General features: G+C 41.2%; 1 protein-coding gene across 2 annotated transcripts; it reads right to left on the bottom strand.

The window, feature by feature from the left end:
• Positions 1–13757: 13757 nt before the first annotated feature.
• Positions 13758–24689, bottom strand: ids (iduronate 2-sulfatase). Of its 2 annotated transcripts, XR_011585044.1 has the most exons (14): positions 24556–24689; positions 23822–23958; positions 23566–23743; positions 23212–23300; positions 21960–22160; positions 19194–19364; positions 18960–19086; positions 18223–18393; positions 17735–17841; positions 16748–16864; positions 16212–16322; positions 15904–16029; positions 15189–15795; positions 13758–15138 (listed from the first exon to the last, which is right to left on the bottom strand). XR_011585044.1 is itself a non-coding variant. In XM_070837456.1 (13 exons), the coding sequence occupies exons 1-13, from the start codon at positions 24623–24625 to the stop codon at positions 15712–15714; spliced, it is 1689 nt and encodes a 562-aa protein (XP_070693557.1). In that variant the 5' UTR covers positions 24626–24689; the 3' UTR covers positions 13758–15711. The 2 variants fall into 2 exon arrangements, 1 of the variants encoding a protein (XP_070693557.1); XM_070837456.1 differs by having other exon boundaries at positions 13758–15795.
• Positions 24690–25675: the final 986 nt, after the last annotated feature.

Below are 25675 nucleotides of genomic sequence, written 5' to 3'. Positions count from 1 at the left end.
TAGCTGCTCAGACCTCTAAACTGTCCCAGTGATCAACAAACATGTAATTTCAAACCAAACTCTAAGACTATTAGTAAAACATTCATACCACCAATAGTGAAAACTTCATCATGCCCTTTCTGAAGTTCATACTTGCATTTGGAGCTCCTATTAGAACACGTTTACATGGTTTAATGGTCACACTTTTTTTCCCTCATATCAGACACGGCTGCAGCAGCTGTTTTCAGCCTCTGCCTGAACGCTCTGTTTTAGAACAACAAAACGATCTGTGAGCTTTTGCTCCTGCCTTCAACGTCTCTGTGTTGCCAGGAGCTGGTGTTAGTGAGGAAAAACAATAGTGGGCAGTGTGGTGGACTGAGGACAGTCAGCCTGCTGAAGGGCTGGAGGAGGTCACATGTTCAACAGATCCCCGTAGGACATCATAAGAGAAGCAAAATCTAACCAGTGCGTTTTCAAACACATTTACTGAAAAATGGAGCAGGAGAAAAATAGAGAGGATGTTTGTTACGGGCGTAGTCACTTTCCAGTGCTGCTGAGCTGGCTGTGTGGTCAGGTCCCGTGAGTCCCCAGGTGTGTAACAACGTTCTTTTCTCAAAGTTTGGCAGTTGTTAGGCACACTGGAGACACATGTTTGTGTTGAAAAGACATTAAAACATGCATTTTATGTGATATGGGACCTTTAAGGCTTGTGACTTTAAATTTGCTTCTTAATTCTGGTTAATCTTCTGGTTAACCACAAGAAATCTGATTATCTAAGTTTATTCAAATGCCCACACCTACCTCAAATTACTGTTTGAAAGCTTTCTATACTATGACGATGTGATTTCTGAGTTTTGATGCCAAATACCAAAACAATATATGAAGAAACATACATGTTTTTTTTCTTTTTACAAACCCCTTTTCAGTTTTCATTTAGAAAAGAAGACAAAGATTTTAAATGCTGTCTAAACACAAGCAGTCTGCAAGGATTTTGATGTCTAAACAAAAAATGTCTTAAAATGAGAATTGAAATTAAGAATCTCATCAAAGAATAAATAAACAAGATACTGAATTTGCCAGAAAGAAGCTTTCGAGGTTTGACATGCTACTCTATCACTTACCAAAGTGGCCTCTAACATTATCAGGATAGGCTCTGTTTTGTCCAGCAGCTCTCGTGTGTCCTGGATCAGTGGCTTGTTTAACTATAAGCTGTAAGATCTCAGATGTGGAGTCTCTCAGTACAATCAAAAATGTTTCTAGCTAGATTTTAGGATTACAGGGCCTGGTCCAGTTGCAATCTGGGGAGTTAACTGCCCAGCGGAACAAACATGCAGTGCACTGGTCCTGCAGATGAGGGCTTTCTTCTATCAGAAAAAGCATTTGTCTGGTTCTTCTCTTACTGGTTATGGGTTTATGTGAAATTCCACTCAGTTCTATTTCCCATAGTAACCCACCCACTGAAGTGTCAAACACTTAGAGGGGGAAAAACTACAAGATTCGGTATGATGGCTCTAATTAAGCGCCCACCCACGTGCAGATCAAGTAAACAGGGTGAAAATCTCACATCGGCTTTTCTGCCCTGATCTGTGCAGCAGCAGCGACTTTGTACAGCGCTTAATGAGATCAAACCATGTCTTGAAGTTGTTTCCCTACATTTGTCGTGTTGTGTTGTTGGTGTGTGTAAGTGTACAGCTGATTGTCAAGTCTATTTGAATCATTACCTGACTGGACAATAATGATGTTTGTGTACCATAATGTACAGACTGTGACTCCTGACAACAGTGTTTGTTTTTTGTTTTTTAGTGTCTTGTGAATGATTCAATGTGAATGAATGAGGAAGTGAAACAAGAAAATAGGGTATCTATATATGAGTGTGTGTGTGTGTGCGTGTGTGTGTGCGTGCGTGCGTGTGTGCGTGTGTGTGTGTGTGTGTGTGTGTGTGTGTGTGTATGTTTGTGTCCTTGCACAGGCTATGGCTGCATTTACACAGCACCAAACATAATCTGATTTTTACCCTTTGTGGCACATAAAAACAAAAGGAGACTGTTGTGATCCTGTGGTTCCTCCTCAAGTCAAACTGTTTTCACATGTGCTGTAAAGACTTAAAATCTGGATTGTTTTCCACGGTCTCTGTAAATCCAGCACATCAAGCATGAGTTTTTAAGTTTTGGATCATTTGACCATCGCTGAATGTGTATGGAAGACAATGTGGATGTGAAAAGTAATTTTCACTTTGACAAAAAAAAGAAACTCAAGTGCCTCTATTTGTGTCCAGTGGGAATTGCTCTATTTATTTAAGAACAAAGAATTAATCTAAATGATTTTCCATACCATATTGGTATAAATATGAGATTGTTTTTCGTAAAATCAAATGTTTCCACAAGCTTTTTACTGGCGTTTATGACGACACCAGGGTTTGGCTTTAAGAAAAATGTGTGATTTGACGTGTCAAATTTGCATCAGTTGCTGTTTTCTTTTCTTGATCATTTGAGCAAGTATGGGTTTGTCTGAAATGCCTGAAAAATTAAACCATCGCATGCAATAATGATAGCTTCAGACCAAGAACTACTTGTGTCCATTTTGAAAAAGAAAAAAAAAACAGTCAGTGTATTTCTTGTCAGATAGTCATTTACAGTGTGAATGTTCTACATCACCTGAAAACACAGAGCCGCTTTTAATGCACAACACTAAAGTTACCAGTCTAATGGAGGTAATAACATTCAAGAACGTTAAGCCACTTAACAGGAAAAGTTCAACATTTTAGGAAATATGATTCGCCCTGTGGTAGAAAGTTAGACAAAAACCTGATACCATTCTAATTTTTGTACAATAAATATGAAGCAACCAGGATGTTAGCTTAGCTTAGCATAAAGACTGCAAACAGAGGGAAACAGCCAGCATGCTTTTGTCCAAAGTTAACTAAATCTGCACCAGCAACTCTAAACTGACTAATTAGCACATTTTATCTAGTTTGTTTTTAATTGGATCAATTAGAATTTCAGTTTTTGTACATTATGTAACATGTCTACATTGTGAAACTTTTTTTGAATATGGTTGCAGGCAGAGCAGGTTATGTATTACTCTTACTAAGAGTAATCAGCAATATGATGTTTAAGTTATGTTTTAGTCTTTTTTTACCCACTTGTGTTTGTTGAAAACATAGAAAAGCCAAAGCAGAAAAGCAATGTGTTGCAGTTTAACTGACGGTTATGTGTAGGACCCTCTCTTACTTCATAGTACACAGTAACAACCGGTACGAGAAGGTCCGACACATAAACAATTAGCAAATTTCAGCGTAACGTGTCAGTGGGCCTATGAATTTCTGACAGGAAGTCTTTGTAACCTTCCAACAAGCTAGCAATTTCCCCACTGTCAGTCTTCGTGCTAAGCTAAGCTAACTGGTTGCTGACTTTAGCTTCACGATTGGCACACAGACATGAGAGTAACTGCGAGAAAGCGAACACATGTATTTCCCAAATGTCAAACTATTCCTTTAAAATGGACTCGTGGTTCTTCATCTGAAAGCCTGAAAATGTTTACTAGTGAACATTTTGGATAACAGTCTAAACTTTACTCCCTGTTGTTTAATGAAAATGCCTTTTTTTTTTAATATTTGAGGTCATGAAACCAAATTAGGATTGTCCCATTGAGCCAATGAACGTCTGCAACAGCCAACAAACAAAACCCACAAACTGTTTCTGTCAGACCTCAGTCGTTACAAGTCAATAGTTGATCCACAGTGTTGCTCAGTCCAATTCAATGATGTTCGATGTTGTTTTGTTTTTATGGTGAAACAGTGATGTTACTATATGGTTATTGTTGATTTCACACAATGGTCCTTATTTTGATTATATGCAGCGGTACAATATACTTATACAATAATATGCTGTAAAATGTCAAAACCATTGCACTGGTGACATCATGGGAAACATCAGTTTCATCCCATTATGCTACATGTCACATGATGGTTATGGTAAATGTTGAATTCATGCAACAGTTCATTTGACTATATGCAATGTCAATATGTCAGTATATTCTGAAACATTTCGGAGACAGACTGCCTCAGCATGGCCTTTTATTCTGTGACATCTTATTAAATATCTCATTAGCTCCTGTTACATTATCACAGTTGTCAACTTCATGAAAAGCAGCAGTGACAAAACAACGTCGCTGCTGTTGTGACTACAATAGAGAGCTAAACAGATTGATTTATTTTTTGACAACAGATGGTTGCAAGCCGATAATACATTGATAATCTCTGCAGTAGTGATGAGAGTCTCTAATATTTGTTTGCATCTCAGAAAATCACAGATACACTTTGATTGCTTAGGAAATTGCCAAAACTGCCTCATACAGTAAGTGAACTAGCAGTATTTATAAGGAAAATAAAGGGTTTTTTCCTCTCAAATTCTTGTAATCTATCAGAGAGCTGCTCTTCTGTTTGTTTATTTTTCCATTTGATTGTTCTCAGTTGTATTGTCAGAGTCATGCAACAGTTTTAGAAACATATATTTGAAAGAGATTAATCTCTATTTATCCAATAAATAATCATTTGTTGAGGTCACTTGAGGGAGACATTAATACGCTCTTAATACTGCACACGTCAGCTTTAGAAAATAACATGAGCCATCATGTTTTTCTAATGTCTGCTTAACCAATTTACCAATTTACTGTATATCTGTTTTTATTCACTGCACAGTAAAATACACTTATATGAATAGTTCGACATTTTGGGAAATATGTTTATGCAATATCTTCCCGAGAGTTAGATAAGAGAACTAATAGCACTTAGAACAGGGAGGCCATTAGCCTACCTTAGCATAAGGACTGGAAGCAGGGGGAAATGCCTCTTAGTGAAGTTCAAAAATCTGCATTGCACCTGTAAAGCTCACTTTTTACATGTTGTACTTCATTTGTTTCATCCAGACACTAAAAAAGACAGAGGGATAGCTCCAGCAGCTAACTAAAACCACAATTTGTCATTTTAACATTTCTGTTTGTGGATGAAAGAAATAAACGAGAGGCAACGTGTTAATGAACCAGAATCCCCACAGCTCGGGGATTCTGGTGGTTGGATTTTGGACTTTTGACAGAACCCTATTTATTCTCTCCCCCTGCTGACAGACGTTATGCTAAGCTAGGCTAATTTCCTCAAGGCGAAAGCAAACTTCACATCTTACTCTTGGAAAGAAAGCCAATGAGTGCGTTTCCCAAAAAGTCATGCATTTCCTTTCATAGGCACTTTGTGTTGTAGTTGAAACAAAGCTATTTTATCAGGGTAATTATGGTAATGTAGAAATCATCCAATTGAAAACTTATCAGTAGGTTAATCAAAGTTTATTTGTAAACTAACAATTAGACAGCCCGTTCCAGATCGATTTTACTTCAAAAAAACAGCAGTATAATTTTAACCAGTCAACCAGTAATATTTCCTTTGAAACCACGTTAACCTCTGCCAAGGTTGCTTTGATGGTTTCACTGCCTCACTGTGCAGTTATTTTGTAATGGCCATTATTGTATCTCTCCAGGGACTCAGCAGTGTTAAACCATGCGTGGATTCAGAACAGCCCAGGTGATAACAAGCCATTAAACAGGACGTTAAAAAACTGTCTTGACTCTGAGTACTTTTGTGTTTTCAGTCATTCTGCCCCCAGTGGTGATGAAGAATAGGCCCAGGCCAGTTAACTCCACAACTCCAAACTTGGTCTTTAAAGGTGCAAAATGTAGCGGATCTTACACGGTTGTTGGGGCCTGATTTTCTCAAAACAAAGACGTCCTTAATCATAAACCTTGTTGATGCCCTTCCTATAGCTTTGTAGACAGCATTATTGGTCACGACTTTGGTTATTGCAACTATGCGATGGAATCAAAATTCATGTGTCAGTAATTGATGTTAAAATGCTGCATTGCACCTTTAAAGTGTTGGACATCCCTGTATGGTGAAATTAGCAAATTTCAAGCCAGACATTGGCGGTTTTGAGACGGGCAGCTGATTCGGCCTGATAAATCTGTCTGTGGTTCTGACGTACATCGCTGGCTAAACGCAACATTGTTCAAGACGTCTACAAAATAACACCCGAGAACGCATCTGTCCAACATGGATTGCATTGTATTTTTAAATGTGTTGCACAACTTTAGCTCTTCTTCTGTTTCTATCAGTGCTATCTTTTGGCCTTTTATATGGTTCTTTTTATAATGAAGTTGTTCTATGTGATGATCAGAAGTTGTGATGCAGTTCCATTGTTTTTAAATATTTAATGTCTCTAAAATATGGATTAAATCTGTTTGACGCAGTGGTCAGGCTGTTCTCATCGTCTCATTTGTGCCTTTTTAAAACGTCATGTTTTTGCAGGGCTGGATGTGGCTTTTATAAATATTTGCACTCACAGTGAGCCCGTCGTGTTTTCAAATTCACTCTTTCAGATCGCATTATGAGGTTTCTTATTCAGTAAAGGTAACCTGAGAAAGCTAAAAGAAAGTTTCCAATGTATTAAAATCATAATATAAAAACTCTATAATATGCACTCTTACACTAAGATAGTTTTCTTAATTAATTAAAATCTCATCGATTTTGCTCTCAAAAAGATTCTTTCATAAATAAGACCGTAGCTTTAGAGTGACCTTGATGTATTACATTATCAGAACTAAGCTAGTCTTCTTATTAGTGCTAATGGACTCTTATTTCTACATCATAACAACTATTAGCCTACTTCACCATGCATGATTAATTCATTGAATATAGCCGCACATTAGAATTCAAGAGGAGAGAGGAAGGCCGTGCGTCTTAGGAAAGTAAGAGAGGCGGTGGAACAGAGCTGGACTTCAGAGTGTGTCAGAGAAATGAGAAGAATAAAGACGGAGGAAAGACAAGAGTCTTGTGTTAAAATTAAAGAGTGCATTTTCTGGGAGACATAAATCCCACCTAATTAAGTAGTTCCTTAAATGAGTAAGGAGGTGGAAAGCCTATTCGCAGACCCTGAGACATATTAGGTGTGTGTGTGTGTGTGTGTGTGTGTCCTTGGTGTAGAGCTAACACACTGACAGCTTAGATTTATAGGTTTAATTGCCATAGGTAACCATGCAGTCAAATAAGCTCTCAGAGATATGGTTTAGCATCACACACAAACAAAACACACATGTGCACATCCACAGAGACCAAACTGTATGGAAACACATGTACTGCAGGAATAAGTGTCAATTATCCCCAGTGGGAAGTCTGACCTGGGTGGATTCTCACACAGAGGTCGAAATCACGGCTTACTAAAGATGAAGATGAATTTAACACATCACCACTGTCTACTATTTAAAGTGCTATAAGTGGTCAATAATTGTGTTTCCACGTGCACTCAACAGCTCGGCTGAAACGCACAGGATTTATTCTTCGTGACGCTTCCAAAGTGTGTTTAGACAGCTGGATCTAAACACAGCTAATGCAGCAGGAACATTGGAACCTCCTGCACACTGCTGTTGTGGAAAAAAAAACAACTTCATCTGGGCCAAAATGTCTTCAGCTCATCCAAAACACTTTACCTCACTTAAAATTAAAACAACACACTGAATCAGGAAGAGTTCAATACGTCAAGATTTACTGAGTGCAAATACAAAGCAGAGCGAGGGTTTAAAAGTGCACTGAAGGACACATGACTGTACTCCCATCCTTATCTTTCACCTGGACTGCAGTGTTCCCTCCTCTACTTACACACCAGGGTATTTTCCCACCGTTGTGTGATGGCAACCTTGACTGTTCCCACCTCCTGAGATATTTTTATAGTTGCTATTAGCTTTAAAAAAAAAAAAGATTAGGCTCATGGCCATTATTCATTTTGTCAATTAAATGCTGACTTATTATAATTTTAGAGGATTAGATGCTGATTGTGTTCATCAAATGAGTATTCTGTGGATGCAGCTAATGCAGAATATGCTATTATTATGGTCTGATGACAGGTGACAGCAGCGAGCATTCAACAAAGGTACTGAGATGAATATAATGGAACACAGCCAAGCGTCTGTGTTCCATATCTGACTCATATACTTTGCATACAGTAGAGGACACACTGTGCAAAGAGTTTACTAGCCGTCAGTGTGCACAGTCCTTTTAGTCAGAATCATCGTGATCCTGTAACCCTCTCTGGGGTCGTGGTCTGTCCTCATCATACACAGAGTCATGCTGCCTGTCTTCTATGGTTACTGCCATAGTAGGTTCATTATTAGGATGCCCAGAGATGATTCTCTGCACATGTAAATGGTAAATGTTCTGTATTTGTAAAGCGCCTTTCGAGTCATTTCCATCCACCCATTCACACATCATTCATACAGGAGGAATCTAAATTGGAGGAGATTATTTTTTCACACACATTCACACACTGAAGCTGCTTCAGGAGCAAGTTGGGGTTCAGTGACGACCCATTCTACCTCTGAGCCACAGCCGCGCCCCAACGCAATCACACGTTGCCCGTACGATGGTTCTTCATCGGGGGCAGATTGTGGTCTAGCTCTTCCAGCTCCTGTTGGCCCTGGACCTCCTCTCATTGGTGGCCTTCCACGTCCGTGTGACACATGCACTGTACTGCACTGAAAAGAGTTAAGTCCACTGAGAATAGCCTGTGTGCATACTAACTTCCACTCCAAGTGCTCAAGCTGTAAAGACTGACAAATACACCTTTACTTGAAAAGTTTACGAACTTTTTTTTCTGTAAACAGTGTCACAGCTCTTGTCAATCGGATATAGATCTTTGATAGAACCCAGGTTGCCCAGGATCCACCCACATTGCCTGCAGAGTTTCCTGTAATCAGGTGCTTCATGTTTGCCGCCACAAAGCTTTCTTCTGGTCTCAGCTTCTTCTCACCATTAAGGGCATTTGAGTCGGTGTAAACCTTAAGTTGGGCCAAGATGCGTTCAGGTCTTCCAAAACGCTTTACCACACTTAAAAGTAACAGACTGATTCAAGACGAGTACAATGCATATAGATTTACTGAGTATGAAGTGCAAATTCAAAGTAAACCGAGGGCTTGAATCTCACTACAAACCCAACCTTATCTCTTCTCTGGCTTTGGGAGGTTTTGAGTATCCTTTCCTCTATTTACACATTCAGGTACTTTGCACATATCACAAACCTCTCTGAACTTCTGGGGATTTGCTGTCTCCTACAGATCTCCTGTCTTTGGCAGAGCTCCCTCAAAGTTCAACCTGAGGCTGCGGTGATCTTGACTATTCCTACTCTCTAACACCCCAGTGTCTTCAGAGTTACTCTTAGCGTTCAATAAATATAAGGCACATGGCTTCAGCTCTGAGGACATCTTGAAATGAATATATGAGAGTTTTGCTCAGAACTTCTCTGCTACCTTTTTTCTCTCTGGCAACTCAGAATATATCAAATGCAAGCAAATAGCAAATATTATGGTGGGGAAAAAGAATTTTGCTCAGATTCTCATTATAACAAGACAATGTTATCCTTTGAGCATTGCTACATCATAGTATAATGTAAGTATGATTGTAATGTGGAATGTGTGCTGCCAGGTGTATCCTGCCCCTGGCCCAGTGTGAGCTACATTGGGCTCCATGCCCACCTCCACAAAACCCCGCAAAGAAAGTATGGATAATAAGATAGATGGCTTAATCACATCATCCAAACCACTGTTCATTTTTTGCCAGTGTAGGCTGCAGGTTTAGATACCAATATGTGGTATGCACTAAGATGCCCCCTGGGTGATGTTAATATGACAAAAGCCAACAAAGAATGATCACTTACTAAAGTTCCTATTTGAGCCTGAACGATGTGGTATGTGTGTGGTAAGATCGAGAACAAACGCTCTTTATATCATGTAAGATATTTTGATGTAACATATGCAAAAGGATCTTGTTAAAACAAGCAAAATGTTGTTATAATAAGCAAACTGAGGACTTGCTCTTGTGATGGTACAAAGTAGCCTGATGCTAAACAGTTTTCTCTGGCTTGCACAAATGATACAGAATATAAAACTGTCCTATTTCAACAAATGATGTCCCTGACAATGACAGTAGCTTGAGGCTCTGCACAGATATTGTTGCTGAGAGCATTCATTGAAACCAGCGTAATTACTCCAATCTAAAAACGTGTTGAAGACGCCCTGCATATCTACAGTGTTGCAGGCTTAGTTCTCCTTCACCTCAGAGTCTGTTAGCTCTTCAGATCACCACAGCAGTCTTGACCTAAAAGGAGGAAAATTTTGGCACGTAGTTTTTATTATCCACCGTTCGGCCTGTAGTCCAGGTCAGACTTTTTGGTGCCGTTTTGGAGTGCTGTAGTAATGTGTGTAAACAGTTCATTTTTATGTCACAATTTTGCAGCCTTGTTACAAAAGCCTTAAATAAAAGAAGAATAAATGTCTAAACGCGTCCTTGCAGGTTTGCAGTCTGACACTCGTCTGTTCTAGAGATAAAACACATTTTTATAGTGAGCACTGACAAAGTACTGATGAAGGCAATACTTTTGTATTCAATTCACTGGTGTTTCTAATAATGATTTTTCTTTTGATGGTGTTTTAATCTCACTCTCCAAATGCTAGCCTGTTATTGCTATAATTGACATTTCACTAAAAATGCATTTTACCTCATTTTCAAAACCACAGGTTTTCCTCACCAGCTACCACCAAAGAGTTGATTACAGCTATTCAACTTCATTAAAAGAAAGCCAATCAGAAAATTAATTCTCTGTCTCATTGTGCAGCGTGCCAAATGTAATAGATTGCTCCGCATTCTCTGCCACATGTTTGAAAGTCCATCATCCATTAGGTAGAAGAAGGGGTGGGGGGGGCTGGAGCCAATCCCAGCTGACAGTGGGTGAGAGGTGGGCTACGCTCTGGACAGGTCACCGATCACTGGGCTGATAGACAACCATTCACTCCCACATTCTCACCTACAGGCTGTTTAGAGCCATCCGTTCAACTGGCCTACTTTGCACAGAGGCCCAGGCTACAGTGCTAACCGCTGCAAAGTGATTTCGTTAAAACTGGCTTTCTGTTCAGCTCTGTGGTTCCCGGCTCCAGAGGCGTTAACGAGGGAAGAGCTCGTCAGCTCTAATTGAATGACTCCTGATTAAACTGGTTTCACATCGGCAGCCAACATACCCCATCTTGTCTGACTTCTAATTGGCTGCTTCCTTGATGCTCCGCGTGCTCTGGAGAAACAGATGTCTACATTGTGGGGTCAGAGAAGAGAGTGGAGCAGAGAGAGCACGCTGGCTCACTGCAGAGGACGAAAAACGCACACAGTGTCCAACTAATAAAGGTGATGACATCTTGATTTTCGTGCTGGTGGATTTCCATTATGTCCCCACTGTCAGACTGTCCAAGACACAGTGAGACACATGGAGTGTCTGTGAGCACTAACACAGGCGTTTTTCAATTCAAGGCTGATTAGACCACGAATCATGTTGAGGCTGGCCGAGTTTTGCTGGGAGGTCACCAAACGCCTTTACTAACAAGAATGGAAATTTGAACAACAGCAGGTTTTCAGCACACACACACACACAAAAACCCTCCACATATCAGCCCTGACGTTGTGGTGCAGGTCACATCACATTCAAATGCGGATCATGATGGTGTGTCAGTCCATTACCGTGATTAAAAAAAAAAAAAAAAGTATAAGAGTATTGACTGTAAAATTCCACATGAAGCCACCGGCTATGGCATACTATAACTACAACTATAACTTTCCTACAATGTCTCTCCGTACGATGTAAAATTGGCCTGATAAAATACTGTAAGCAGCTTAGCAGCCTCAAAAGAAGGAGACAGCTGAGTCCACAAAATTAATTTGGCTGGTGAAGAGCGCGTCTGGTGAAAAACAGCTCCTCTGAGGAAAAGACTCTGGAACCTCTTCTTCAAGTCCTTGGGAGGCAGAGTACACTACAGTATGTTTACCATTCCTGGATTCACTCACACACATGCAAACACACACACACCCTTGAGACGAACCCTAGTCATGATGCAGCTGAGCTAAGCGGTTTTTGCACACATACACATACTCTCCCTCTCCCTAATGTAATTGTGAATGTCGGCAACGTTAACAGAAAGGCGGTGTGACCTGCCGGAGTATGAGCCCATGGCGGTAATGCGATTACCAGTGTATGAAACATAATGATAGACGATGAGATTGAGACAAAGATGGAGTGGATTGGAGAGAAGGAGCAGGTGGGAGAGAGTGGCAAAAAGAAAGGGCAGTAGCAGCCGGGGAAGAGCAGCAGGTAAACAGTAATGTAATTGCTATTAGATCAATTTGATCGTGGTCAGAGATCACTGCTTGTGATGATAAATATTGATCTGATAAAACCACCGAGGCAGAAATATGGGCTGACATGAATACAGGCAGAGCAGAGGAGAGCAGTAACAGCTGCACCCACTCAGACCTCCATTTCAAAACATGACCATGACCACCGGGCTGAAAAAGGCTCTGATAAACCCACTATACACCACCTGCCAAGCACCACACAGCAGACAGTCTGTTAAGTTTGCGACTAGCTGGTGAACATAGTGGAGCATTTAGCAGCTGAGGAGCCACATATTTCCCTCAGGAGTTGTGGAGACCGAAAACAGAGCTAAAAGTAACGCGACTGTTGGAATCATCAGGTGGCCAGAAACAAAAAGAGTCCAAATACACGCTCGTGTTGCTCCTCTGGTGTAAATAAGGAACTATCTGCTGGATGTCCAAGTTCAAAATGTCCACTCAGAGGTGCAGTTTTCTTGAAAGCTAACATTCAGCATTTCTTACCAAAATTAACTGTGTGTGCCAACTTTTTGAATGCTTCCACAAAGTCGATTTATCTAATCCACATTTTAAACAGCATATTGTTTACATGCACCTTTACTTCCCTGTAGGTGTTTTTTTGTGCAAATATTTAACTAATCGGAAACCAACTCGTTGAAATACGGCCCCATAGTGGTCAAGAACTCCACAGAGTACCTTTAAAGATGATAATTCGTGTTGACAGCTCATTTCCACTGACTCCCAGTGGCCAAGGTAGGTTTAAGTTTTGGCCAATAAAATCATCTTGGTGTTTTACAAACATTTTTGTATCATATGGTCCACTATAGCACACAGATCATACAGAAACAGCTGTAGCCTGTGAGGCAAACATGAATGTTTGGTGTTCAAAGGACAAGAGTGAAGTAAATGGAGTGAAAAGAGAAGAAATGATTAGAAGAGGTGAAATTGGCAGGGGAGGAATGTCAACTGCTTCTCTGGTCTTTGCAAAAATTTTTGACTTTACTTCAAGCAGAGTCCAGCACATGGTTCTGCATGATTGCCTGGAAATTGAAAATGGTAAAAAGTCAAAAGGCATGAGACTGAATTCATACTATATTTCAAAATGCAATTACAAGGTGTTTAACCGTTTGTGTTGCCCGGGCAGACTGACTCTGTGGAATGATGCACAAATTAAGGAACACTCCGTTCAGTCCAAATTCTTCCAGCGCCAGAGAGCAAAGAGCAGACATTCTCTGCTCCAGAGGAGAGAGGCGACAGAGGGAGGAGGGAGAGAAAACAGAGTAGACTAGAGAGGTCCCTGAGGAGCTCCCTCACTACTCTGCAGCTTTACACATCGGCTGTGTGTGTGAGCACAAAATGCATTACAACAGAGTGGTGTGTGTGTGTGTGTGTGTGTGCGTTTGTGTGTGTGTGCGCGCAGTGTTTCTGCAGGACACACAGGAGTACAGACACAAACACACTGCAGGAGGTTGTGATCATAAGTTTTTAAGAAGCACAGTCAACTTTTGCAGATTTATTTATTTTTTTATTATTCTTTTTTTTTTTTTCCACAAACCAATCGAAACAGACATAAATATGTTAACAGTGCGTCCTTGCCAAGCTTGAGATTTGAATTATTTCTGCAGCATTTATTTTTTATTTTCCCTTCAGACAGCTAGAGCTCCGGCTTCTTGAGGCATCTCTGACACAAGCAAACTCAAGGATAATCTCATTTTTTCCCCGTTGTCAGTATCTGCATGTACAGTATGTATTACTGGTTGCATCCACCGTTCCAGATGTTAAGGATGTTACAGGACGCAGGGGACAAAGTAAACAGTCACAAATGCAATGAGGTCAACAGGAGAGGAAATACAAAAAATGAAAACTGAGCTAATTAAATTCCGTGTTAAGAATCCGTCAACATGCTGACATGCGATAGAACCTCACTGATTACATGATTAATTTCCATCCCGCTGACATGACGCCACGGCAGCCTACAGTAAAAGCTGACAGACCAAATCCCCTCGATTCATTGTTGGACTTTAAATTCAAGCTGTAATTGCTTTCTTCTAAATTGCCACAGCACAAAATGTTCATGCATCGGAACAGCAGTAAGACGTAGCTGCACTCTTTCATTTGCATTGAATTATTATGTGTGGCTTTCGCTCACTTCGTTTTGGGTCCACAAATTGATCTGCGCTGACTGTTTACAAGAAGGGAGGCAAATAGCTGCGAGTGACATCAAGTGCAAATAGAAATGTCATATTGTTTAACACTACAGTACGAAACTGTGCGAGTCCCTTTTAGCTGCTGTACTTCAAAGTGAAGAGAAAACACCTGAAGCAGACGGCATGATCAATAGTACACTCAAGAACTCTTGTTCCAAATAGAGAAGCTGGTGCTGCTGTTAATCAAAAAGGGCTAATTCTGCAGGTTTGCTCGACCTTCCTTCAGATGAAAAGACTTCTCAGCATGTTCTGGTTTGTAAAATGTGACGTGATCATTTTCACGGAGGAGGAGGCAGCGGTGTCGTTTGGCTGATCAGACTTGTCAGTCAGGAGTTCGTGCTCCCTAGAAAAAGGTTTGGCTGAGAACAGTTGGTATTAGGAGGAGTTAAAGGAATAGTTCAATGTGTTTCTGCATCACTCATTTAAGATCAATATGAGCCAGCTGGCACTTAGCTTAGCATAAAGCCTGGAAGCAGGGGGCTAGCTTGGTTCTTGAATAAAAAAAAACAAAATAATCACCATACAGAATCCCTACATTTGACTTTCACAAGTTTTATCTCGATTGTCTGGTTTGTACAGAGGAGGAATGTACATTTCTTACATTTCTGTTTGTGGTCACATCAAACAAGATAAAACATATTAACACACTGGCTTTAAAAAAAGGGGCCAGCTGCTTCAAGTCTTTAAGCTAAGCTAATAGCCTGCTAGCTAGCTAGCTAGCAAATGAAGAGTCTAGCTAGCTAGCTAGCTAGCGAGACTGGCTTCATGCCTTCTCATAGCACAGACATGACACTGGTGCTGATCTCATCTACCAAAGCCAATTAGCTAATTTCCCAAAATGTTGACGTCTGCTTTTAACTGCTGTAGATTATTAGAAATCTGGCAGCTAAAATTGGAGTCAAGTCAAATTAGAATGAAACTTCCTTGTCACATGTGAATGATCAAGTTCACACAGACATCAGTGACAATCACAAGTTTCACATGGATGTTTCCCTTTGTCAAAATCAAAACTACTTCCTTCTTTATAGAGAAAAAACGCCTGAAACGCAGCACGAGTGCTTTATAATTCACTTTGCTCGTGTGTTGAAACCAGGTCTGCCTCCCAAAGAGTTCTCCACAAGACGCATGAGCCTGAAGAACTGAGCATAAAAGACAGACAGTCATACCAGATAATACTGGATCAAGTATGCATCATGTTCAAAGATATCTCAAGTTTCTCATCCATCCCTCCTTTGTGCTCTTCGTCTCCGTCGTCCATCCATCTGCTGGGTTTTATTCTCGTCATCGCGCCTTCCTTCCACTCGTCTTCATCCCCGCTGTGAGGTAGAGGAGCTGCAGCCTCATTCTCATCTGCACACTCACCGTCTGCAGCGACCGCAAGCCAGAGAGGAAGTAAACAAAGGAGTGAATGAATGACTAAATGAATGAGTGAGTGGATAATGGGGCGATTTCTCAAATTAAGTCAGACATTACATGAGGCAGGCTGGTCATCTTCCTCATGATGGCGCTGTGGTCGGAGTCACTGTAGACGTTGTTGTCCTGACCAGGGTCGCCTGCTAACATGTACAACTCTCCGGCGTGGACATCGGATACATTCACCTGGATGGAGGAGAGGCAGAGGGATGATAGACTCATATCATTTGTTACCATCAATGGAAAACGTCTCCAACATATTGTGCCAGACAAGATGGATGGAACACACACACACCCACCCACACGACCTTAATCCACACAAAGAATAGAGTAACAGAAGTAGACAGATGAGTATGTGGCACACCCACCTGAAATGTTTTTGGGTTGAATCCCAGCCAGAGAGTGTATCTGTAGTCCCAGGAGCGCAGAGAGTAGCCCATGACCTTGATGTCTTTAAGGTCAGGGAGGTCAGAGTTCACCTAAAGACAAGATGTAGCTATACCTATAAAAGCTCCTTTTCAAAAAAAAGTGCAGAAACCCGTCTGCGGTGCCGTCAGATCTGCAGCTGCCAGCTCGTCTTGCGAGCCAGCCGCAGAGCTGATGTCGGGCTGCCAAACTGTTCAGCACAGAGATTAACCTGCAGCAGGTGCAGCTCTCATCTGGATATGTTCATTCAGAGATCTCACGCTTGTAGCTGGCAGGTGAAGTACGAGCAGGCACACAATGCAGAGGGGTCAGTGAACCACGGCGTGACGGCAGTCGAGCAAGCGGACATTCAACTTGACTTTGGTTTTCTTATTTTGAAATTTTCAAAGTAACCACGTGGCATATTTAGTTAAAAATATGCGTGCTAGCTGACCGACAGCAGCTCATGAAAGCTTTTCTGAACTCTCGTCTTTGGTACCTGTGGTGCATCAGCGGGTCGAGGATACTGGCTAAAAGATATGGCTTCCTCGTCCTCGCCTCTCTCTCTGTGTCGGAAGGTGTAGGCCAGGTTGTCTCCCTCTGTACACAGCTCCTCCTGACCGAAGAGTACAGGACACAGATGTCAGAGTCCATTAAATCCCATTGATATGAGACACGTAGTCACACCAGATAACCATCTACCAAACAGTACCTAAATTACTTTGTGTCACAGGCAGCATTTGCAGCAGTTTGATAACAAGAAAAACCAAATAAATGCTGTCAAGCTCCTTTTTTAATTGAGCTGAACTGATTCTTTAAACGTTAATATTGGATTTTACTTCACTTAATTTTATTTTCATTTCCATCTATGGTGGCTTTGCAGCCAAGTTGCCGCTAATTTGATGGGACTTGTGTAATATTTTTTTACTTAATGGAGGACATCATAGCTGTCACATGCTCCAGATATCTCCGACTCATAAATCTAATACGCTCGGGTCACCATGTGTAACTACAGTGGGATCGATATGGCATGAACGCGGCATCAGGCCCAGCGGTGCTTAGAGCTAAATGCTAACACCAGCATGCTAATATGCTCACAATGGCAAATTCTAACGTGTTGATGCTTAGCAAGAGTAATGTTGCAAAAGTTCACCATATTGGTTTAGCATGTTAGCATGGAAACATTTGCTAATTAGCACAAAACACAAAGTACAGCTGAGGCTGATGGGAATTTGTTTTGCAGGTGTTGGGTCATAAAACAAATTATTCCCCTGGGCACCGTGGGTTTCAGATCTACATTTCATGTTGTTAAAGTATTTCATTGCCTTCCCAAGAGCCATGCCACCAGTGTCGCAAAATGAAAAATTCAGAGTAGACTTTGTCACAAAAATAAAGTATTAAGTATAGCTTTAAGTGCACTGCTTGAGTGTAAAAAAAAAAAAATCCTACTGGTTGAATAGATTGATTAATTTTCATTCAGTCATACCTGCAAAGAAACATCAGGACAAGGCTTCGGAGCTCTGAGGCCAGCGAGGTAGGAGACGGTAGGAAAAACATCCACCAGCTCCACCATGTTCCTTATAACTTTATCATCTGGAGGAGAGAGGAGTCAGCCAATTAGAGAAAGTTTTACATAACCACTGAGAGCAATATAGTCAAGATATCCTCTAAAATTTACTAGACGCCCTGCTCATACATTTCATCACCATTGCACCATTTGCACTTGAAGTAAAAACTGTCCGAGGCGAAATATCAAAGTGTGTAAATACTTTTGGGAGCTCTCCCTGTACATCAAAGACTTCAATAAGTCAAGTTGGCATAATTATACACGTTTTAACGAGGCTTATATGAGCAATTAGGACCAAACATTTTCAATTAAACTCAAGTTCCTTTCTGTGACTTGTTATGCGCGGTGCTTTTAAATGATGATGTCCACGTTCCATGTTCATCAACAGCGAGTTGAAGGGGCCTTACTCTTAAAGCCGAGCTCTGATTGGGTGAGGACGTCGATAAAGGGAAAGGTGGACTCTCCCATCCCGTGATGGGGTGTGGTGACGCCAGGAACGTAGAAGATAAGAGGGACACGCGTTGCCACATCAAAATTTGAATATTTAGCCCATTCTCCGTGTTCTCCTAACGACCAACCTGCAGCAAGAGGGAGAAAGAGATTAGGATAGATGTCAGATCAGAGAGACCGAGGCAGATGGGAGAAATAAAGAGATCAAACTGTGAATCTATATCATACAAATTACATTTTAGATAAAAGAAGGTTTGAGGGAATCCTGATGTTCTTCCCAGTCACCTTATCTTTGAAAGTGATGGCATTTGATTGAGCTTTACTCGGTGTGTAAATATATATATATATATATATATCACACATTCATGGAAGGGAGCCACTTCCAGCATCCTCCACTGAAGGAGACATTAAAAGAAATTGAGTTTCCAAGTCACAAAGTTTGAAAAAAAAAAAAAAAGTAGTGCCAAAAAGAAAAAAGGCAAACTGTGGAAAGAGGTAGTGGCACATTATGCTGCTACAACACTGCCATCTGGTGGTGAAAGACTATACTGTACTAAATATTTAGTACCGACATCCAAGTTATTAATTTTACTACATGTTTGAAAGAGAAACAGTCGTGTCGGTGATTTGCCTAGAAATCAAACACTGGTATAATGAGCCATTCCCAGCTGGTCTGAAGCAGGTGTCTACTCACCGTGATCGGAGGTGAACACCACCACAGTGCTGTCAGACAGCCCCAGATCACCCAGAGCACCGAGGAGCCGCCCGACCTGAGCGTCCATGTAAGACACTGAAGCGTAATAGTGCTGACGGATACGCAGCTGGAAGACATGACGCAGAGCACTGTTGGTGTGTATTTCAGGTGGAGGTGACATGGAGACCAAATCATACATGGTGGTTACAAGTGTTGAGAGCAGTCAGTTCATACCTGGAAGTCTTTAGGAACTGGTCCATAGGGGAAGCTCATGTTGAGCCTTTGGACATCGTCTCTCTTCCTCACATCTGTCCAGGGGTTGTAGGCCACAGGTGGAAGGAGTTTAGGGACATCAGGGTCAGGGGCCAGAGTCATTTGCTCAATGGGATATAGACTCAGGTACTCCTGTTGTATACACAAGCAACACATTTCAAAAAGAGGAGGAAATAAAACCTGGCACACATAAAGCAAATCCACCTGTTATTTCCATTTATAATGTGACAACATAGAACTTGTTGTATTTGGCCCAGATATTGTAATTATTTTAAGTCTCATCTGAACTCTAACTGGCCCACAACTCCATAATGAAGCTTTTATCAAAGACTAAATGGAGATCACACAGAAGCTCAGTTTTGGTTTTTCTCCATTGGCCACTTTTAGGATTGATTTAAGCAGCACATGGTCAGGTTCCTCTGTTGTGCCCTCTGACCTCTAGAGGGAGCCCCAGGTCTTCACAGCAGGGACCTGTGGTGCTGCTGACAACAAAAAGGTGACAAAGCTTTGTCTGTTGTCGCCTCCAGCATTTTCTCAGAGGCCAACATCTTTACACAAGCATCTAAAACCCAGGTTTTCTTTGGCACCGTTTAAGGAGGATGGATTCTGTATTATTTGCAACTACACGTCAGAAACCGTTGTCTGTAATAACCAGAAAATAATATAGTACAACCGATCCGACATTAGCTTATTTGAGTGTAGTAGCGTACCGTCACATCACCTTATTAGTACCACCTTCCATTAAAATGACTCCACCTTATTACTCAAGCATCATTAACTGCAAAGATTCTTATGACTAAGATATTAACTAACTCTAAGCAACAAGCTGTGACACATCAGTACTAACATAGTGCTCTTTTTTTCATAGAGATAAACTGTTCCCCCGGTGGTTACTGTCAGTTTATAGCATACAGGAATTCCCTCTTTCCTGACCAACAACGTGTGGGAAGTTAGGCAGAAAATGCAGGTTTTGAATGACGAGAGTCAATAAAGCCAAAGACATCGGAGATCACACACACATCAACTGCCGACCTTTTCCTTCTTTTCAACTTCTGCTTTGTGGGAAACCTCTTCTGCACGCTGACATTCGTCTCTGTTCCGTCCGTCTCTGCTCTCATTCGGCTTCCACTTCATCACCCTCTCATCCTCCTTCATGTTGACTTGCCTCTCCCATATATCTCAGTCGGCCCTCATTAAAATCACTTGGCATACAGTGTGCATCCCTCATTCTAGCTTTAACAGGTTATTTGTCTTGATTGTATTTTTTTTAACACATTAGTGCTCATTTTATCTGCTGGTTCAGGAGCACTGGATTCTCCAGGGATTTAATGGTCCTTCCCTTAATCACCAAAGCCTTACAACAGTGTTCACTATGGCACTTGGTCCTTCCTCTTCTGTCCTGGTCCCCACATGCTCCCTCCTCCATGTTAACACCACCATTCTTTCTCATTGCTCAGTTCTTGGTGTCCTGACAATCATGGCTCTGTTTTGGTCCACAACAACACTGCCAAGCAAGCAAAACTGCCTCTTGCAGCAGGACAATGACTCACTTTTCCACTCCTCATGACCCGCTATGTTTGTGCCTGTGAGTACCTTTTCTGAGTGAATTGTGTAATGCACCCCAGTGAGTAAATGTCCATCTTCATGAATCAGCATTACACAAATTCCACCACAAGATTATCTGAGAGTTAAGTACAGCCAGTGAGAGTTAGAGTGGGATGTTCAATCCACAGGTTTTCAATAGATTTAGACTGACAAGTCAGCAGTTATTAGATTATTACCAGATATCTCAGTGCATGTGTCAGCCGATAAGACACAAGACATTTTAGTATCAGAGTGCCAAAGATAATATTTAGAAACAGTGTGCCAGCATATGAGCCAAAGCATCGTTGTCATTCAAATATCAACACTGGTACCCACCTCAAAAATCTAGTAGCAGACTGGCTTTAGTCTGCAGCTCACTCAACTCTTCAAAGCACACATTCAATATATGCATGACCACTGATGCTAATCAACAGCTCATTCAGTCAATTAAAGTTTATCCGGACATTGTCAGAGTCACAATATTGTGACGCTTTGTTGTTTTGCGCTGCAAAGAGGACACCACTGAGCACAGTGGTTCAGACCTGTGGCTCCGATGTAGAGGGCTGATGCAGATATCCCCAAGAAAAAGTGTTGAATAACGTTGAATAGAAAAGATCCCCTCTACACCCAACCATAACCTAAACCAAACCTATAACCACTCTAAGCCTTAACAAGACATGTAACCTTTGGTCTTCCTGCTGTGGTTGTAATTGTGTACTCACTGTACACTGTAAATGTGTCAATAAAGTTGTTTTAAAAAATACAATCTACACGGCACTGGGATTTATTCACGTTGTATCATGCATAACATTAGGAATCGTGACATATCTGGTGTATGGAATTGATCTGCGGATTCTCCAGTTCACAACGAAATGTCAGTTTTTGAGCCATAACGGCTAAAACGTGGCCTGCAACAGACTGGGTAAAGGAAGAGAAATGACTTCTGCTCTGTGATTTCAAACTGAAGCACTTGCTGATGACTTGTGACCCCTACTAGCGAGTCAAGAGGGCTGAGTAGTCAGTCAATGACGGTATAAAACACTCAGTGACTGGGTTTTCATTCAAGATCAGTCACAGACAGACACACAAACAATCCCCTCCAGTAGACACGACAAATGAACACACCAGGGTCAAGCTGTGTACCTGTGGTATCCTGAAGGGTATGTGTGGTTTGTGAAAGCCCACAGCCAAGAAGAAAGGATCATCGTGGTTGGCCCGACTCTTCAGGAGTCTCACTGCCTCGTCTGTGCTCTCCAGGTCAGGGAGGGTTCCCCCGGGCTGCTCCTTCACGTTCACCGCACACAGTAAGTTGGCGTGGAGTTTACCATCCTCTCCTTTGCACATCTGGAAACAAGAGTTTTATCGAAATTATTAGAAATCACATCTATGCCAGTCCCTGCTGAGATCTACCTTTCAGGGGGCCGGTCTAATAAACTGATGCCACATGGAAGTTCAAGCAGAGCGTGTTTCTACTCAGACCTGAAAACAGGATGATTTGGTGACTACTTTTGAATGACAGGAGGAATCATTCAAGTTAATTGTCAGTTTGTGGTCCATTCACCAACACAATGTGCAAAAACAAAGCTACCTGATACAAAGTAGATAAAGTGTGTACTTAAATTAACAATTTGCTGATTTTCAGCCAGATTTTTATCATCGACATTGTTGTTAGTATATACAAATGTCCTGCACCACGAGCTTCCTGCTCTCAGCGTCTGTGGGGCATCTAGAAACGCTCTATGGCTATTCTCTATTCTCTCTATGGCCAGCGTTTGACTGAACCACTGATTTCAAAGTAAAATAACTGTAGTTGCATTGTTAAGTCAGTTAGTCAAATTCAAATCATTCATTTGCATATCCCAACATTTGCATTAAGTTAAGTCTTGATCAGTTTTACAATCCTTGAATGCCAAAAGGTTAAAAATACAAATTATCCATCCATCCCATCTACCACAGCATTCTGCAGCGACATGCCATTCCATCTAGTCTGCACTTAGCGTGGAGGTGTGTCTGGGATCATTGTGCTGTTGGAAAAAACAAATGATAGTATGTAAGGGCTATTTGAGTACTGGAGTATTGCATCACATGGCCTGGCCTCCATAATCACAAAACCTAAACCCGCTGAAATGGTTTGGCGTGACTTGGTAAAGGAACAGCAGCCAACACGTGCTCAGCATACATGGAAACTCCTCGGAGACAGCTGAGAAAAGCCCTCCAGCTAACATGAAGCTGACTGACAGGACACTGGTATTGTACCCCGACATTCGATTGTCACCATTGTGAGGAGTAGTGAGGCATCACTCCAAGCTCTGTTCGCCTTTTAACATGTATAAAGTCACACACGCGCCTGAATTAATACTGTAGGTGTGCAAGAGATTCTCTTTCCTATTCTTACCTTTTCTTTCTCATATCTAAACGAGGATGGGTGGTAGGCAGGGATGGACCAGCTGTAGGGGTAGTCATCAGTGTGGTTAGAGGCAATACCTAAACAAAGAAAACACTGTTACGATACAATTGGACAGACACAAAAATGTCAAGACTTTTTCTATGTAAACAACAAATTCATGCAGATTGGGTTCTTCTCAAAGACGCAGCACAGGCTCATCATAGACTAAATCTGGGTCTTACTGGAGTTCTAGAAATAAACATCCATCAGGGATCTATGAATTACTTCCTAAATTTGCTGCCGTGTCAGCATATCTGAAAACTGCGCTTCATTCCTTGCCTTTGATCTTATCATTAATCTTACCTGGATGAAATATCTTCCCCACAGACATGGTGAAGTAGCCTCTGGATTTAAAGTACTGTGGCAGGGTCGTGTAGTTTCCAGAGTGGACCCTCCAGTAGGACTTGAAGTCATAGAGCCTGGTCGTGTCCGGTCTGCGACTGGTTAACATGGACGTACGACTGGGAGCACACACGGCTTGCTGAGAGAAGAAAACACACCTTGAATGATTTCCACGAGGTTATGCGGCAGACAATGAATCTGTGCGACACCGACTGACCTGTGCGTATGCATTGAGAAAAACTTGGCCTTTGGATGCCAGTTGGTCGATGTTTGGCGATTTTACCAAAGAGTCCCCATAGCAGCCGAGTGATGTCCGCAAGTCATCTGCCATGATGAAGAGGACGTTTCTCTTCTCTGAAAGCGAAGACAGCCACAGTTAATTCAGGTTTTTCCACTGTTTAAAAAGGTGTAACAAGTTCAGACTGAGCTTCCAGGTTGCTGCTAAAGAAAGATCACTAGCAGGTGAGGGTAACATTAGTAAGAAAGCTAAACCTCAAACTGGCTGCTGTTAAAGACAAAAGTACAGTAACAAGTACAGTAATAGGGAGTGTTGCAGTCAGAGGGACACTGGATAACAAACACCACATTCAAGAGCTGAGCAGAAAGTAGCAGATTTCACTTCAAATCAGATCAAAGTCAGCATAATAAGCCCACAAGACATCTTACAAAGCACCATTCAGAGAGGAAATTACATGAATCAACTTCAGCTAACTCTGGTCGCAGCCTCGAGATAAACATAATAAGCACTCATTAGCCGCTAATGTCGGCTAGTTAGTGAAAGGTCCCATTCAGACTGAGCTGAGAGCCTTACACTGATCCGTCAAATAAATCTACAAGCCAAAGAGACAATTAGACAACCATCCCATTTATTCTAATGCCCGTGTAGCCTTCAGAAACAATGACACTTCCACAGGTTCTGCTAGCTAGCTACTCAAGAAGTACAAACTCTACCTTTTCTTGCTACTACAGCTCTTGTGTGAAGACCCAGGAGGAGAAGGCATATTCGGACACATATGTGCATTATGGCCTAACGGAGAGGAGTAACAACACGACAACATAAAGTTAACTTCAGAAGTTAATGTCGCATCTCCTCCACCGTCTCAGTCTGGTATCACAACAAACGAGCGTGTCGCTGTCGTCATTAAATAACTTCCTGATTAACGCGTCAGCCGAGTTAAGTGTTTTCATTGGTCCACTCATCAGTCGCCCCGCCCCAAACGCTAATCATATTAGTTGAATGATGTGTCAATCATTTTTATACCTGCGTAGGTGACTGTCGGGGTCGGTTTAATGACAACTGAATATATAAAGTTAGGCTAATTGCTGATGCTAATGTATTCTCAAAGCATTGTATGGTCACTGGCTTTAGTATTTAGAATATTGCAAAGAGAAAAAAAGAAAAGAAACTACATTTATACGCATCTATGTACAATGTCTCTGCAGTTCTGAGTCCTAAAGTGTAAATATCCTATGGTGTAAATATTTATTTCATTTCATCACAATCCATATATTTATATCTATATTTATATTTATATTTATATTTGCTATTTTTTGTCTTTTCTATTGCTTTGTTTCTTTCACTGTCCCTGTTTATATTGTTGCTGCTGTAACAAGAAAATTTCCCCCTATGGGGGATAAAATAAAGAAGTCTAAAGTCTAAAGTCTAAAGAGAACATGTAGTTCAAGTTGTACAATACGTCGAAAAAATGGAGAAAAACACCTCACACTATTATTTCAGAGGTTTCAGAGGTAAATTGACCTAAAAGTATTTGTAAAAGAAGAGCAGAAGAAGTATTCAGGTCCTTTACTTGAGTAGAAATATGTACGTTTTGTTATTAAAGTTAAAGTATCAAAAGAAAAAAATACTTGTTGTCTCTGACAGTATCTTTGGATTAATATCACTGATGCATTGATGTGAATGTTGCATTTTAAGGTTGTGCTAACTTTAACTACTATATACTGCTGGAATGTTTTGTCTACAGCAATGCATCATGTGCATTAAGATCATCATATGTTTGTAGCTTTGCTGTCCTGTGAGATCCATATATCTCTAAAAAAGTTCCTTTTCATG

This window comes from Pempheris klunzingeri, chromosome 9 (genome assembly GCF_042242105.1).
Source record: "Pempheris klunzingeri isolate RE-2024b chromosome 9, fPemKlu1.hap1, whole genome shotgun sequence".
Lineage (NCBI taxonomy): Eukaryota > Metazoa > Chordata > Actinopteri > Acropomatiformes > Pempheridae > Pempheris > Pempheris klunzingeri.
The sequence above is the reverse complement of the archived record's forward strand: the minus strand, read 5'-3'. Positions and strand labels throughout refer to the sequence as shown.

What these genes read in the sequence shown, in the direction of transcription:
- ids (XM_070837456.1), bottom strand. Translation starts at nt 24,625, where the DNA reads ATGCACATATGTGTCCGAATATGCCTTCTCCTCCTGGGTCTTCACACA. An exon ending in TTAGATATGAGAAAGAAAAG is followed by an intron (nt 22,161 to 23,211) that starts GTAAGAATAGGA and finishes TCTTGTTTCCAG; the next exon opens with ATGTGCAAAGGAGAGGATGG. An exon ending in GTCCTGATGTTTCTTTGCAG is followed by an intron (nt 16,865 to 17,734) that starts GTATGACTGAAT and finishes CTCTTCGGTCAG; the next exon opens with GAGGAGCTGTGTACAGAGGG.